The sequence below is a fragment of the Paralichthys olivaceus genome, chromosome 8 (assembly GCF_024713975.1).
Source record: "Paralichthys olivaceus isolate ysfri-2021 chromosome 8, ASM2471397v2, whole genome shotgun sequence".
NCBI lineage: Eukaryota > Metazoa > Chordata > Actinopteri > Pleuronectiformes > Paralichthyidae > Paralichthys > Paralichthys olivaceus.
The window spans coordinates 20,364,424-20,377,783 of record NC_091100.1 but is presented as its reverse complement, the minus strand read 5'-3'; the positions used below and the strand labels follow the sequence as shown (position 1 = coordinate 20,377,783).

The 13,360-nt window shown below is 41.1% G+C and overlaps 2 protein-coding genes across 4 annotated transcripts in view; both read right to left on the bottom strand.

Moving 5' to 3' along the window:
- The window catches only part of myh11a (myosin, heavy chain 11a, smooth muscle), a 31,451-nt gene extending 26,550 nt beyond the window's left edge, over nt 1–4,901 (bottom strand). For all 3 annotated transcript variants that reach the window (XM_069530476.1, XM_069530474.1, XM_069530475.1), the window contains exons 1-3: nt 4,763–4,901; nt 979–1,343; nt 287–443 (exon numbers count right to left, since the gene is read on the bottom strand). In XM_069530476.1, the coding sequence (XP_069386577.1) occupies nt 287–443; nt 979–1,320 (499 nt within the window). In that variant the 5' untranslated portion in view covers nt 1,321–1,343; nt 4,763–4,901. The remainder of the gene's footprint in view (nt 1–286; nt 444–978; nt 1,344–4,762) is intronic.
- Nucleotides 4,902–9,673: 4,772 nt separating this feature from the next.
- Nucleotides 9,674–12,772, bottom strand: cep20 (centrosomal protein 20). The gene is made up of 4 exons (XM_020083922.2): nt 12,651–12,772; nt 11,712–11,909; nt 10,685–10,769; nt 9,674–10,163 (listed from the first exon to the last, which is right to left on the bottom strand). Exons 1-4 carry the CDS (start codon nt 12,676–12,678, stop codon nt 10,037–10,039), a joined length of 438 nt encoding a protein of 145 aa, XP_019939481.1. The 5' UTR covers nt 12,679–12,772; the 3' UTR covers nt 9,674–10,036.
- Between the last annotated feature and the right edge of the window lie 588 nt (nt 12,773–13,360).

The following is a 13,360-nucleotide window of genomic DNA, read 5'->3' as shown; positions in this document are numbered from 1 at the left end:
CCACTCATTCAAAATCTTGAATCTCATTGTGACCAATGCAAAAACATTGCTTCCTCCAAAAATGAGAGAATTTCCTCCAAGTCTGTCTGGTTCTCTCTTCAGAATGAACTTTTTGCCCTGAAACTCTCCATAATTCTTAATTTTAACAGATGCACCCGGCTGATCTTCTGAAATCTGAATTTCTTTCGTAATATTATAAAATTATTCTCAAAATACAAATGTTTTTTTCCCCCTTTGAGTGACCCTAATAGTCACAAAGGGAACATGAGGAATATAAGAATCCCACCTTGCATCATGTTTCTGTAGGCGTTATCAGTGATGGAGTAGATGTGAGGGGGGACTTCATGTCTTTTCTTCCCTTTGTACATGTCGATGATCTTCTCTGAGTAGATTGGCAGCATTTTATAGGGATTCACCACAACGCAGAAAAGGCCGGAGTACGTCTGAGAGAAGAGACCACAGGAAAGAAGAGAATTTTTAGACTGGTTTGTACATGTTTTTTGTGTGGGACCACTGAAACATGTCGGAAAGAACAAGAAAAGGCAATTACACACAAATAGTCTTTCGAATCAATTTTGTGGAGCTGTGGCGCACAACCCAACGAAAGACCCATTAAATTTGGTTTGGATCCAGACCTTTAACATTGCGAAAGGGCAACATTTGTGTAATGTATACATATATATATTATATTTTATATATATATATAATCTGGCATAGTTAAGGATCTGATATTTGTGGGTGTGCAAATTTGGTGCAGATTCAAATAAAAATGTGTATCTAGTGAATTCAAATGTGGTTTCATTAGGTGGAGGTATGTCTTTTTTTGTATCGGGATATAGTTCAGTGGTTTTAAGCTCCAGATTGAGGGTTAGTTAATCAATGAAGTTCAGTATAGTGATGCAAACTTTGTTTTTACAGTAATGTTACATCCAGTTCTGATTTTGTGAGTGTTGTCATGTTTTCAGGGTGTATACTCACATATATGAGACCAGAGAAGTACCTCTCGCGGAGGTTGTGCAGCACTGAGGCCTCGTTCAGGCAGGTGAGCTCGGCCATGTCCTCCACCTTGCTGAACTTGGGCGGGTTCATCTTTTGGATGTCGTCCTTGTTGACCGTCACCTTCTTGGCATTATCCGCCAGCACCACCAGCACCTCGTCACCATGCTCCTCCTTGATACTGGCTGCCTCGAAACCGTGCTTCTCCGACGGGACCCACACCAGCTTCTTGGCCGCCCAGTCGGCCTGCGCCATGGGGCTGTTCAGGAAATCTTTGTCGACAAAGAGGAACTTCTCGTCCTCGGTTGGGGCCTTCTTGGACATCTTGGATTAAGGTGGAGGGCCAACTGTTGAGGGCAACAAATGGAGTGGATGAGACATGGATAAGATAGAAAGGAGCAAGGAAGGACGGAAGGAAGTAACATAGAAAGGAATGGGCAAACAGGAACTTAGCAAGATGGGAAGGCAGGAATAAATAAAGATGAGAGGGCAAGAAAAGAGGTTTGAACACAGTGTAACTTGCAGGATGATACTGCAGTGATGTATCAATTGTGTTCAGAGAACAAGATGCACAATTCCATAATGAAAAATGTCCCAACTCAAACTTTGTATCACGCATGAACAAAACCCTCTTGTCTTTTCGGGATAACAGACTCATCCAAACACTACAGGAGAGGATGAGTCTTCAGTGGTGGGAGACCTGCTACAAACCTCCTGTCTGTGGTTTTACCTCAAAGAGTTAACGTGTTTCATCCATCAGACAGTCCTCGAGTGCGATCCTTCTCACAGACCTCCACCCCCGCGACTCTACTCTCACATACACCACCAGGGAGATATACAAACAATTCCCTCCCTAATTTAGATAGAGAGATTGAGGCTGGGAAATTGATTTGAACTAAGGAACAAAGACAAGTACATATTGTCAGCAGCTTTATCTGACATATCCCCAAATCAATAATACTCAATGTCATGGGCTCATACTCATAGTCATTGCTTAATTGACATCAGTCATTATTTTTCACATCCTTCCCCCCCTCCTCGTCGCTCTCTCTGTCTCTCCCTTTCTGTGCAGGGAGGCTTCAGTCTCGTGCTGTGATGACCATATATGGAGCCCTTGTCTGGAGCTGGACTCTTTTCTGTGGACCTAAACAGCGAGGCAAGTGAACTCCCAAACAAAGCCCATATAGGGAATAGTATGTCTCTCGCCGACCTCGTCGTTTACTCCAAAATGATAACAGTGAGGCAGCGAGCCTGACAGGGGCCCGGAGCTTTAACTATCGTGCTTCATATGGGCTTCCAGTGGCAGTCATTTTTAAATGCAGCAGTCAGAAGCGAAAATATGAACAAGTGTCTGGGACTCTGGGAGCCGTAGTGGCCAGTTATCAGCACAGATATTGTGCCTGCATATGACTCCAAACAAACATGAATAAGAAATACAGCTAGGTAGCAAGTACTTCAAATATATCCGCTTGTCCTGCACTACACGACTCCACCAGCAACCTAACTACACTGTTCCAGTAAAGATGATATAACTCTGAAACTGTGTTATGATGTGTGAGACTGGATGAGCCTCTGAGTTACTGACTCTGTCCACAGGCTGTCAGCCTACTTACTTCACACAGACTGGGACACAGTTTAATTGAGTGGGAAGTGGGAACTAAATAAAAAAGCCCATGAGCCTCTTAAGAAAGGCCATAAATGTACCAGAGGGACGAGCCAAACCCAAACCACGAGAAATGACTTAAAGATATTGTATGAATATAAACCGGACACAAAGACAGACGCTATTTGCCCAAAAGACTGCAAAGCCAGTGCACCGAGGAAACAGGGAAGGAAGCAGCTGATACTTTGATGATCGGCCATTACCGCAGAAAAGAGTAAACATGGCTTTTCCTGACACTCCTCCAGAGCTGCCAGTCAACTTCCTCCTCCTCATCCCCCCTTTAACTCTGACCACCTCGGCTTAATACCCTTGAAAAGCTGCCCCCCCATCTCTCTCTCGCTCTCTCTCTGTTGTATCAACACAGCTTTGTACTCAGCCGGTGTGTTGAAGACAGGTGTCTGAAGTGGGGTTGACAGGATAACCAGTTGATACCGACTGACTGGAAATTTAGAGGATGATAAGGGGAAGGAAAACTAACACAATAACACAGGAGCTCCCCTTGCAGCATGCACACTCACTGACCTTCTCAGTAAAGTTAAACACAATTACTGTTATAAAATGAGCCCAATATGCAGGGCAATTATTTTTAACCCTCCGTCAAGAATAATAAACAAGTGGAAATGTCACCCTGGAGACTGCGTGACCTCTCCGAGAGAAAGGGGTCGACCTGCAGGGCCTGTGAATGATTTCACCCATTTCCTCTCTCAGCAAATATTCCTCCTGTTATCATTTTCTTAACAGCACTGACACGTTTCGATTTCCATGCCTCGTGAGATTGTCAAAGGCCGGATCATGAAAATAATGAAATCATGCACACCAAAATAGACTTGAATGACAAACACACTCGATTTGACCCGTTATGGAAATGCTTTTTGGCTCATGGAGCAAATCAGCGACTGCAGAAGTGGTCAGTTTAAATACAAACATGGCAAGTAAAAGTCTCACCACATAACTTCTCTTTCAGAGACACGTTGATGTTAAAATGCTAAGTCAGAGGTGTTTACAGCACAAGTTCTGTTTGCCTTGGCAGGTTGTCAGACTGGGTTGTGCCCCTGACAGAGGCATATGCAGTCCATGCTTCACTGAACTGTAAGTGAGGTGCAGATAATGCATATGAGGGGATCAACCAACAGATATGTGTCTAAGGAGGATGAAATAAACTCATCACTGATGAGTTTCAACATGTGAAAACTGTCAGTTCTCAATTCAGCTTCTGCATCTTCAGCCGCAAGGTACCACACTTTGACAGACATGTGCTTTTCTATAACCGTATTTGGAAAGCAGGAAACGCTATGGTTACCATCATGTCTGTTTCTCTAAGAAGATACCCAGGCTGGACTTCCTCTCACTTCCTTACTACAGCATTCATACTGTAGTGTGTCAAGAGCACAGCGTTATTGTTGGGTTTAAAACCACTTTACTCTATAAAGTCCTTTCATACTAATATGAATACTATATATGCATTATGATGTTTTAGTTCAGTTTATTTCGAGTGTAAGTGTTCTTCAATTAATTAAGTACATTCAAAGTAAAGTTAATAAGTTATTCCAACACAATTAATATTTTTTTTATATGAAAAAGCTTATTTCACCAATTGAAGTGTTTTTTTTTTAATTTTGAGGTTTGTAAACTATTGTCTTTTTCGGAGTACCTATACACATTCCATGAATGAAAAGAAGCAGGAAATCTCATGTCACCTGCCCCTTTTATATAAATAACTTAAAGACAGACGGCCATCCTTTTGGGTTTCCTTTCCATTCACACATCACAAAATCAATTAGCTATCATCATTACATAAACATAATTCTATAAGTTTAGACACATAATTCAATAATGTCTTTAAAAGAAGTGATGCAAATAGCAAAGTCCCACTTGTCAACAATCAGGTCGTGTAATAACTTTCTAAATAATATTTTTTACAGCCTGACACAAAATGAATATTCAGGTTTTAATTTACTGAAGACATCTAGGGGACGAGAGGCAGACAACATTAAACCTCCTCCTCAGACTGTCATCAAACTTGTGAAAGTGATGCGCTTTGTCAAGTGCAGCGCAGCAGCATCACTGCTCACACAAGAGCAGTGCACGGTCAGTGATACTCACATGATGAGCAGGAGTTAGAGAAGAGGGGAGCAGAGGGTTTGGAGAGTCAGGGTCTGGAGCGGCCGGCGATGACGAGGTTTATACTCCAAACGCGAACAGTCCAACTGACCCCCGATCGTTTCACAGGCTTAGCATTTAAACTGCGCACCGCTGCGTCAGGGTGGAGCTGCTCCAGTGGACCCTCCTCCAGCATCTGCAGGAGGCAGCGGACATGCGCAATGAGCACAGGGCTGGTTCAACACTGAGGCTCTGCAGGGACTGTGCAGAGATCTGAGACACTTTACATAACTTTACATTGAATTGTATTTAGCTTTACTTTACTTTGCTTTACTTGACGTTACTTTACATTATTTTACATTACTTTACGTTGCTGTTCTTTACATTACATTACATTACATTACTTTACTTTGCATTACATTACATTACTTTATTTAAAATTACTTTACTTTACTTTACTTTACTTTATGTTGCTCTTCATTGCATTACAATACATTACATTAAGTTACTTTACTTTACAGTATGTCTGATTGTACCCAGTGGACCAGAACATTCTTGATGATGTGAAGTTTGTCTACCCGTTTGTAGGACGACAAATAAGAAATGTGATTGTGGTGGAATTTAAGTAATTCTACTAAATGATTAGACATTGTTTTATGTTTTACATTATACATCTCCAGAATGAATTGATCATGGTTAAGATTAGGGATAAGGTTTTGCTCCGGCTCTGCATATTTAATGGGAAAAGTGTGTACAATAAAAGCACAGATGTATTAACATGAAGTATCAAGTATTTGTTCTGCAGGAATACCCCCCTGTGATTGAAGCCTGTATCATTATTTGATTACTTTATAACAAACTCTAATGTGGGATATATGTGGCTGTGCTCAGGATCAGCCAGGTTACTACTTCTCAGGTAAAACATAAGACAGAAAAAACAAAAACGCAACAACCAGTTACACACATGCTGCACTTCCACACCCTGTGAAGTTGCATTATGCAATCAGCAATCACTCCTCATAAGGCAAACCAGCGTTCCCCAGCACAGGAATCTCCCTTTACTGTTACTGCTCCACAGAGGTTTCCCCCCCAATACACATAACTCACAGTTCACATAATTTATGTGAGTTTCTCTCTGCGTGTACGGGTCTCCTTCCATTACACACATTGTGTTCCACTATCATCCGCCAGCCCTGCCCCCCCCTCCATCCCTCTCTCGCTGCATCCCTCCTGTCCCCAGCTTCTTTCTGATGGAACTTCCTATATAAGGACACTGTTCTGTTTGCTCCAGTAAATCAAGCTGCTGGCTGGGTCTGTTTTATACCAGGCAGACATGGAACTGCACGCTTTCCAACATGCTGGACCTTTGGGCTACCTCTGGCCAGCCTCAGGGGAGGTGGGGCGGCGGTTCAGACGAAGGAGGAACCGGGCTTGAAAAACTCAAAGGAGACAAGGAGAGAGGCAAGACAGAGAGAAGAGCAAGGCGAAGAGGAGGAGGAGGAGGAGGAGGAGAGGGAGAGAAAGCAGCAGCAGATACATTGAACAGAGAGGTTGCAGTGTGTGCCATATAAGGACAGTGGGTCTGTGTGGAATCTCAGCAGCATTCTGTGTTACAATCAAAGTCGAGCACAGGCAAGCACCCAAAGCCCCAGTGACTAAATATGGTCCAGCAGCAATAGCATTCTTCAAACAAACAAAGTTGCCTCTGTGGAAATAACTTATAACTTACCTGTAGTGAGCTGGGACACAGGAATGGTTTATCAATCTACGGTAGACCAAGGTAAAAAGGGAATATCAGAGGACTACAGATCTGTCTTGTTATTGCTGATGAGATAAATATGACAGATGCAGTTCCGTGTGCTTCCCTTTTCAAAGCCACACAGGCTATAAGATGATGCTGATCAGCCCCCCACAAATGGTAAATTGTCTGTATGTGTATATATACAGACATATATGTACATAATGTATTTTTATTCCTAATGACTACTCAAATTGCTTTAAAGTACAGTTTTGCCATTCTTTCATTCACACACACACATTCATACAGTGCATCTATTTGCAGCACTTACTCCATCACACATCTACACACACACCGGCAGCACTGTTTATGGGGTTTTGTATCTTGACACATCAACATGCGGAATGGGGAGACTGAGATCGAACCGCTGACCCTCTGGTTAGAGGACGACCTGCTCTAGCTCTGACCGCCCAAACAAATACATAACAAGGTCATTACTCCATGACTGCTGTGAAAAGGTCACTTCTATAATTTTGTGTGATAATAATGTGATGTGAGGAGAAGGGAGGACAGCCTCCTCCTTGCAAACAACCTGAACAGTTCACATGGGACAACGTGCTCCTACAAAATGAGTTGGTCCTAAGTTTTGGTCGAAACATTCACCCCCTCCCCCCTCTCTGAGACAAATAATAATTCCTGAGTGATTCCTCAAACCTGTAAAAACTCAGCAGTGACAGGGAGGCGAGGAGGCGGTGGGAGTCAGCGTGCAGTAAAAGTCTCAGTGAATCATGTTGAGTGCAGTGGTGTTCAGTAAATTGTATTATTTTGCATTGAAAATAAATAATCTTAGACGGAATTATACTGAAAATAAAACCATCATTTATGTCTGTGTGTTTTTTTTCAATCAAAACATTTCAACTCATTTTACACAGCAAATGATTGAAGTTTCAAGCCTCACATTTATGTCCCTCTACAGCTACACAACATGGTAGAACAAATAAGCAATTAAACACAACATGAACTGTAATGCAGAGATCCCTTGAATGAGATATCTTTAATGTTTTTCCTCACACTCATGTCCATACATGGCCATCTATCACAGAGAAAATATGTTTATGGATATGTTTGACCCTTGCGGAATGCCATTGCCGTCTAATTTGAGCCTGGGGGCAAACAACGGTTCACTCTGCTGCAGTCGAGAGAGGACCACTACATTTAATACTATTTATACAGCTGTCTCTTGTACACACACCAATAATTTATACAGCAGAGGAGAAATGCTACCTATTACGGGGCAAACTGCCAATTGAACAATCAACTGCCATTGTCAAACTTCCTACGCTTATATAGCCATTTTGAAGCGTGCACTCATAGCGCCAATATACAAGGAGCCCCAGGGCCACAGGCTTTAAAAGCAAATAAGGTTTGATCCAAGGAAGCAGAGTGGATTCAGACTGATCCAGATGATGCACTTTTTTCATGCAAAAAACAACACATTATATTTACCTCTGCCACGGAGGTTATGTTTTAATGTGTTTGTTTGCAGCAATACACAAAAAGTACCGGACGGATTTCCACCAAACTTTATGGAGGGATGTGGTATGGGTCAGGGAAGAACTCAAGAACTCAAACTCAAATTCTGAATTCTTTCCCCCACTTACTTTAACATGATGTGATAGGGCATTTACCTTGTGGAGGTTTGGGCTCTAGTTTGTAAATGGAATGAGAAGCACTGACATAAAGTCCCATCTTTTTGCAAAACCTGCACAGATGGTAAATGGTTGGATTTCATTTTCACTTCTTTCGTCTCCATCAGAGGTGTTGGTAAATTATGAAAAATACACTGTGTGCTCAGTATCATGACCTCATTCTCTCAGTGAACCTGTGAGTGCTATGATCTCACTTATAAAACCCTCTACAAGCAACAATAAGAGATGCGGATATGTAAGAGGAGACAGGACAAACACACCTTTAAACCTCAGAGTGCTTTGGACATGGATTAGGTTAGAGGTGGTAGAAGAGGTGGAGCTCGTCCAGCATCCAGCCTCAGAAGTCAGGCCGAGAAAGATATGGTCGGCCCAATGGATAATCAGTTCCAGAATCTCAATGTTTTAAGTGGTGTGAGATAAGAATGTCAAGTTCCCTTAAATGGCGAGGCAGGAAGTGAGATGCAGAAAGTGTGGGCTTGTTGTTTATGTGTCCAGCACTGGCTCTGGTCTGCATGTGAAGCTTGTTTTTACATTTAGTTTTTTAGAATCATATGCATAATTTGAATTAAATGTGTAAGTTTACCCATGACTTGCGGAACTCGATTAAAAGGGGCCTTTGTACTCTCCTGCCACGTTAACATGATCTCAGTCTTGCATCATATTTGTCGAAATCAAGGCGATCATAAGGACATCTCAGCCTCCTCTCTTCAGTGGCAGAGAACACAAGGCATCAGAGTAAAAAGTGTGAGGGGGGCTGGCTCCTTCAGCTCAGCATAAACATGTGGATTATAGAGACCAAGATAAGACATCTTAACAGACTATTACATACAATCATGGCTGAAGTAGGATTAGTAAATACATTTGTGGCCGGTTCAAGGGAAAAGGGTGCTGGGGGGGGTTCAGCTCCACAGAACAACAAGGTTACAGCCGATGTGTTGAGACAATCACAGGAAGGTAAGTAAATGTGACTTAAATAGATTAAATAGACTTTTGGCAGCAGGTTATTCAGCGACATTTAAACTGACCTGTGGTTATAACTGCGCAAAGCAACTGCATTGAGAACATAACTGTGCTTGCAAATACACTTTTAAAGACAAATAATACACCTCATATATAAATGAGTGTTACCAGTCTATAAAACATAATATATTTATATTGTTTAAACTACATAAATGTGGTTGTGAAGTAAAGTGCACTTCTTGTGTTCTGCGTTTGACTTTAAAAGTCTGAAAATGAGAATTTCATTTGTCACAAATATTTTTGAAATCAAATGCCTCCATGTTAAGATGTGAGATTTATGCAAAAGCTTTAAGATATTCTCTTGAGCTGGTGAATGATGTTCCAGGTTGAAACAAGATATGACTGTTCATTCTCAGGCTGTACCAGTCTACAGCTTTATCTTTGGTGACACTGCCACCATGTGTTCTCCAATAAGACTGCACTTTTACAAACCATTTTGATTCAGTGTTGAGTATAAATATAAAAACAATTTATTTTTAACAATTAAAAGACAATATTAAAGTATCAAAAAGACATCAAAGTTCTGTCGGAATAATGGAGAGAGAGAGCAAGGAACATGGATGACTGCAATCGGTAAAGCCAGATATCAAAATCATAACATGAACAGGATATCTGTGGCATTTAGTGACTTAAATAACAGATACAAATGCTTGCTGCAACCATATTGGATTCTATGCCGCAATGCATACATATAACACTCACAGTACAATCTAAGGACAAGATGTCCGATGAGTTGCTGCTACATTTCCTGTCATGTATGTATTTAGTTTTTAGTCCAAGGTTTGCCAGTATTGAGTGCATTGTCAATTCTTAAGCACTAGATCCAGGTCCGATGTCGCTGGCAGTGGGGCCGGCTGGCAGAGAGGATCCCCGCAGGAACACCCCTCCTTTATCACCGCTGTTCAGGAAGTGGGACACTAAGCCATAGAGAAGAGGTCTGGAAAGTAAAATGAACCTGTGATTAACATTTTGGCATCTTTATTTTCTTTATGAGCTGGCTGATTAAGTTCTAGGTCAGAATCAAACATTGGTCTTTATTGTGACATTAGTACATGTTCTATTCAATTCATTTCATTGTTTTTTTATAAAGCTTTTCACTTTTCATTCTGGTCCTGAGGTAAGTGATTGGGAAAGAAACTGAGTGTTACGAAGTGACACAAGCAAGTCTACAACATCCTGCTACATCTGCAGAGTCACGTGTGCTAAACTAAGACCCCCCCAGAGAAATGTGGACTTTCACAGCACAAACTGCTTGTGGTCATGTTTCATCAAAGCAGGGGGGGCAAGCTGCAATTATTCAAACCCTCTTGGTATTTCAAAATGAAACTCTGATGATGGAGACGATCCACAGAGCTTTTACTAAATATATTACGCCCCCCCAGTGAGTTCAGTAAGTCTTTAAGCACTGTGAAGAACTGACTGTACAGTTTATTCCCTCATCCTGACTCACTCACTTACACAGACTTGGAGCTCGCATCCTCTGTGACTTTCAGCTCACTCGCCAGGAACTGTCTGTCCAAAGGGACTTCAGGCTGGCCTGACTCTGAGAAAACAAACAGAGCGGAGATTAGAAGAAATACACTTTGCTCTAACACTGAACAACAGCAGTTGGAATCTTGAGTTGTAAAAATTGTAATGTAAGATTTAGGAACACTTAAAGATAGTGCTGTTGATGCTGTTAATGAAATTAAATTAAAAAAACAAGTTTTTGCTAATCAAATAAAGGATTATCAAATCAAAATGGTTATGGATGCATGTTCATGTTGAAAGCGTTTCAGATTTTTGGGTGTTGCAATGGACGACAACCTTATTTGGAAACCTCATATAGAAGTCATTCGTGTTGAAACTTATATTTTTAGTTGATATAAAAACATGATTGGTTATGTGTAAAGCCAGAAAAGGACCTGAAAACCCAAAGAAGCTTTTTACATTAAGATAATGAGGATCAGGGAATGAAGTCTAATTTCTAAAGTTAATATGCAGCAGATGTGTGTTTCTGTGTATGGAGTGAAACAGTATTCTCTTAAATATGTATTTAAGTGTCCAAATATTATTTCAGAAAATCTATACAGAAAAACTACAGAAACAGAAAAAACTTACATAATAATACAGTATATATATATATATATATATATATATATATATATACTATGTTGATGACTATGGATTAATGTATAATTTATTCGTTATGTAATTTGTGAAAATCCTGGAAATCAAAAAAGGGATGGCCACCTGTATTTATGTTATGTATATCGAGGGGCAGGTTTATATAAGAGTTTTCTTCTTCTTACTCCTATTTCATTAATGAAAACACGTAATTGGTTTTGGATTACACTGAAATGAATGACAACTACAACTAAACTCTCAGAGTGATCAATCCAACACTTTGACCACTGAGAAGGGATAATGAGGAGGAATGAAGTATTTTCAACGGTGAATCAAAGTGAACAATCCTTAATGTGACCCCATCCCACCACCCACCGACCTGCTGTCAGTACTGACGCCGTGTACTTGTACTTGTTGAACTCCAGGTACTCTCGGATCAGCTCGTTGATGAGCAGGTTTTCGTGGGACAGCGGAGGCCGAGGCTCCCGCTGATCATCCAGGGCGCTGAACACCTCTGCCCGGATCCGAGCCTTCAGCTGACCCAGCACCCCGCGGGACTCCAGTGTGTCCCTCACGGCTACAATATTCACATTTGGACCGGATACAGATTAGTATGAGAATCGGGTTGATTCACTTCCCATGTGACCACAGTGACTAGAAGCTTGCCTTTTGTATGGGTCCGTTATTTCAGCAAACATTCGTCCCGAATGATGGGAGGTTTCTAAACATCCGCCATACTTCATTCAGATATTTGGGAATTTATCGAGCTTTTCGTAAATGACAGAGCTAAAGACCTCTTCAAAAGTGAAATATACGCTTATTAGAATTATTAGAGACCCTTCTTCAAATCGGAATACATGTTTAGAACCACTGTGTCTTTATTTAACAACAGTGCGTATTACAATATCACAACAATCGCCTAAAGGCTTAATGTCACCGAGCTAGCTAGCGTTAACATGAGCTATTAGCTAGCGGATGATAACAACGGAAAACCTATACTAAACGACACACGAGTACTTTGAATAACATTTTTAGCAAAGCCGAATTGAAATGCATAATGTAATAATAGAGATGGCAGTGACACGTTGTCGTCCCACGTCTGCGTCCCATTGAGGGTCAGCTCAGTCCGCTGAATCATCCCGTTTTTGAATGGAGACTCATAGACGATGCTGTGGTTAAACAACCCTTAGCTAACCCCTGTTAGCAGCTCTGGATGAACTCGTGCAGTGGCCTGACCTGTCGCGTGTTTGTCCCTGTGTGATCTCAGAGGGAAGCGGGCATCTGATCAAGAAAACCCTGAGATACAGAGAGCTCTTACCACACTTCAGCTCAGTGATGGTCGCCATTGCAACAAGTGGAAACCACCAACAGGCAACAGCTGTTCATACTGTAGAGAGCGTGCCATCTAGTGACTGACTGAAGTAACTACAACTGACTGGTTCATCGCCACTTGGAGAAAGAGGCCTGACTTCAGTCTACTGCATCTCTCACCAGCTCACTGACACAACATATACAACTATACTGGATTGTTTGAATATATATCTATGTTATATATTACTTTTACTGATTCCTCCCCTTGCTGCTGTAACACTGCATTTCCCAATTGTACAAAGGATTACCTTTTCACAACTCAACTCAACTCAGCTCAACTCAGCTCAGCTCAGCTCAACTTAACTTAACTTAACTTAACTTAACTTTACTATTTTTGAGTTAGTTATTAGTTATTTTAAGTCCCCATGCATTGTTTAGCTTATTGTTACTTGATTGGGATGTTTGAGCTTCACTTTGCAGAATGATGTATGTTCGTGGAGTTTGTAGGGAGCAAAGTAGATATTATTTTAAGAATTTGACAGGAATTATTATTACATTTTTGTTTTAACACAGGCTTCTCTTTATTTTAAAACCCGTCTGAAGAGGATTTTTCTGCTAAAATGTGACCTGTGACCTTTCATATTGCATCACACTTGTCCCATAAGGTTTGGATTACCACTGACACAATAGTAAAACCAACTTTACCCTCACCACTGT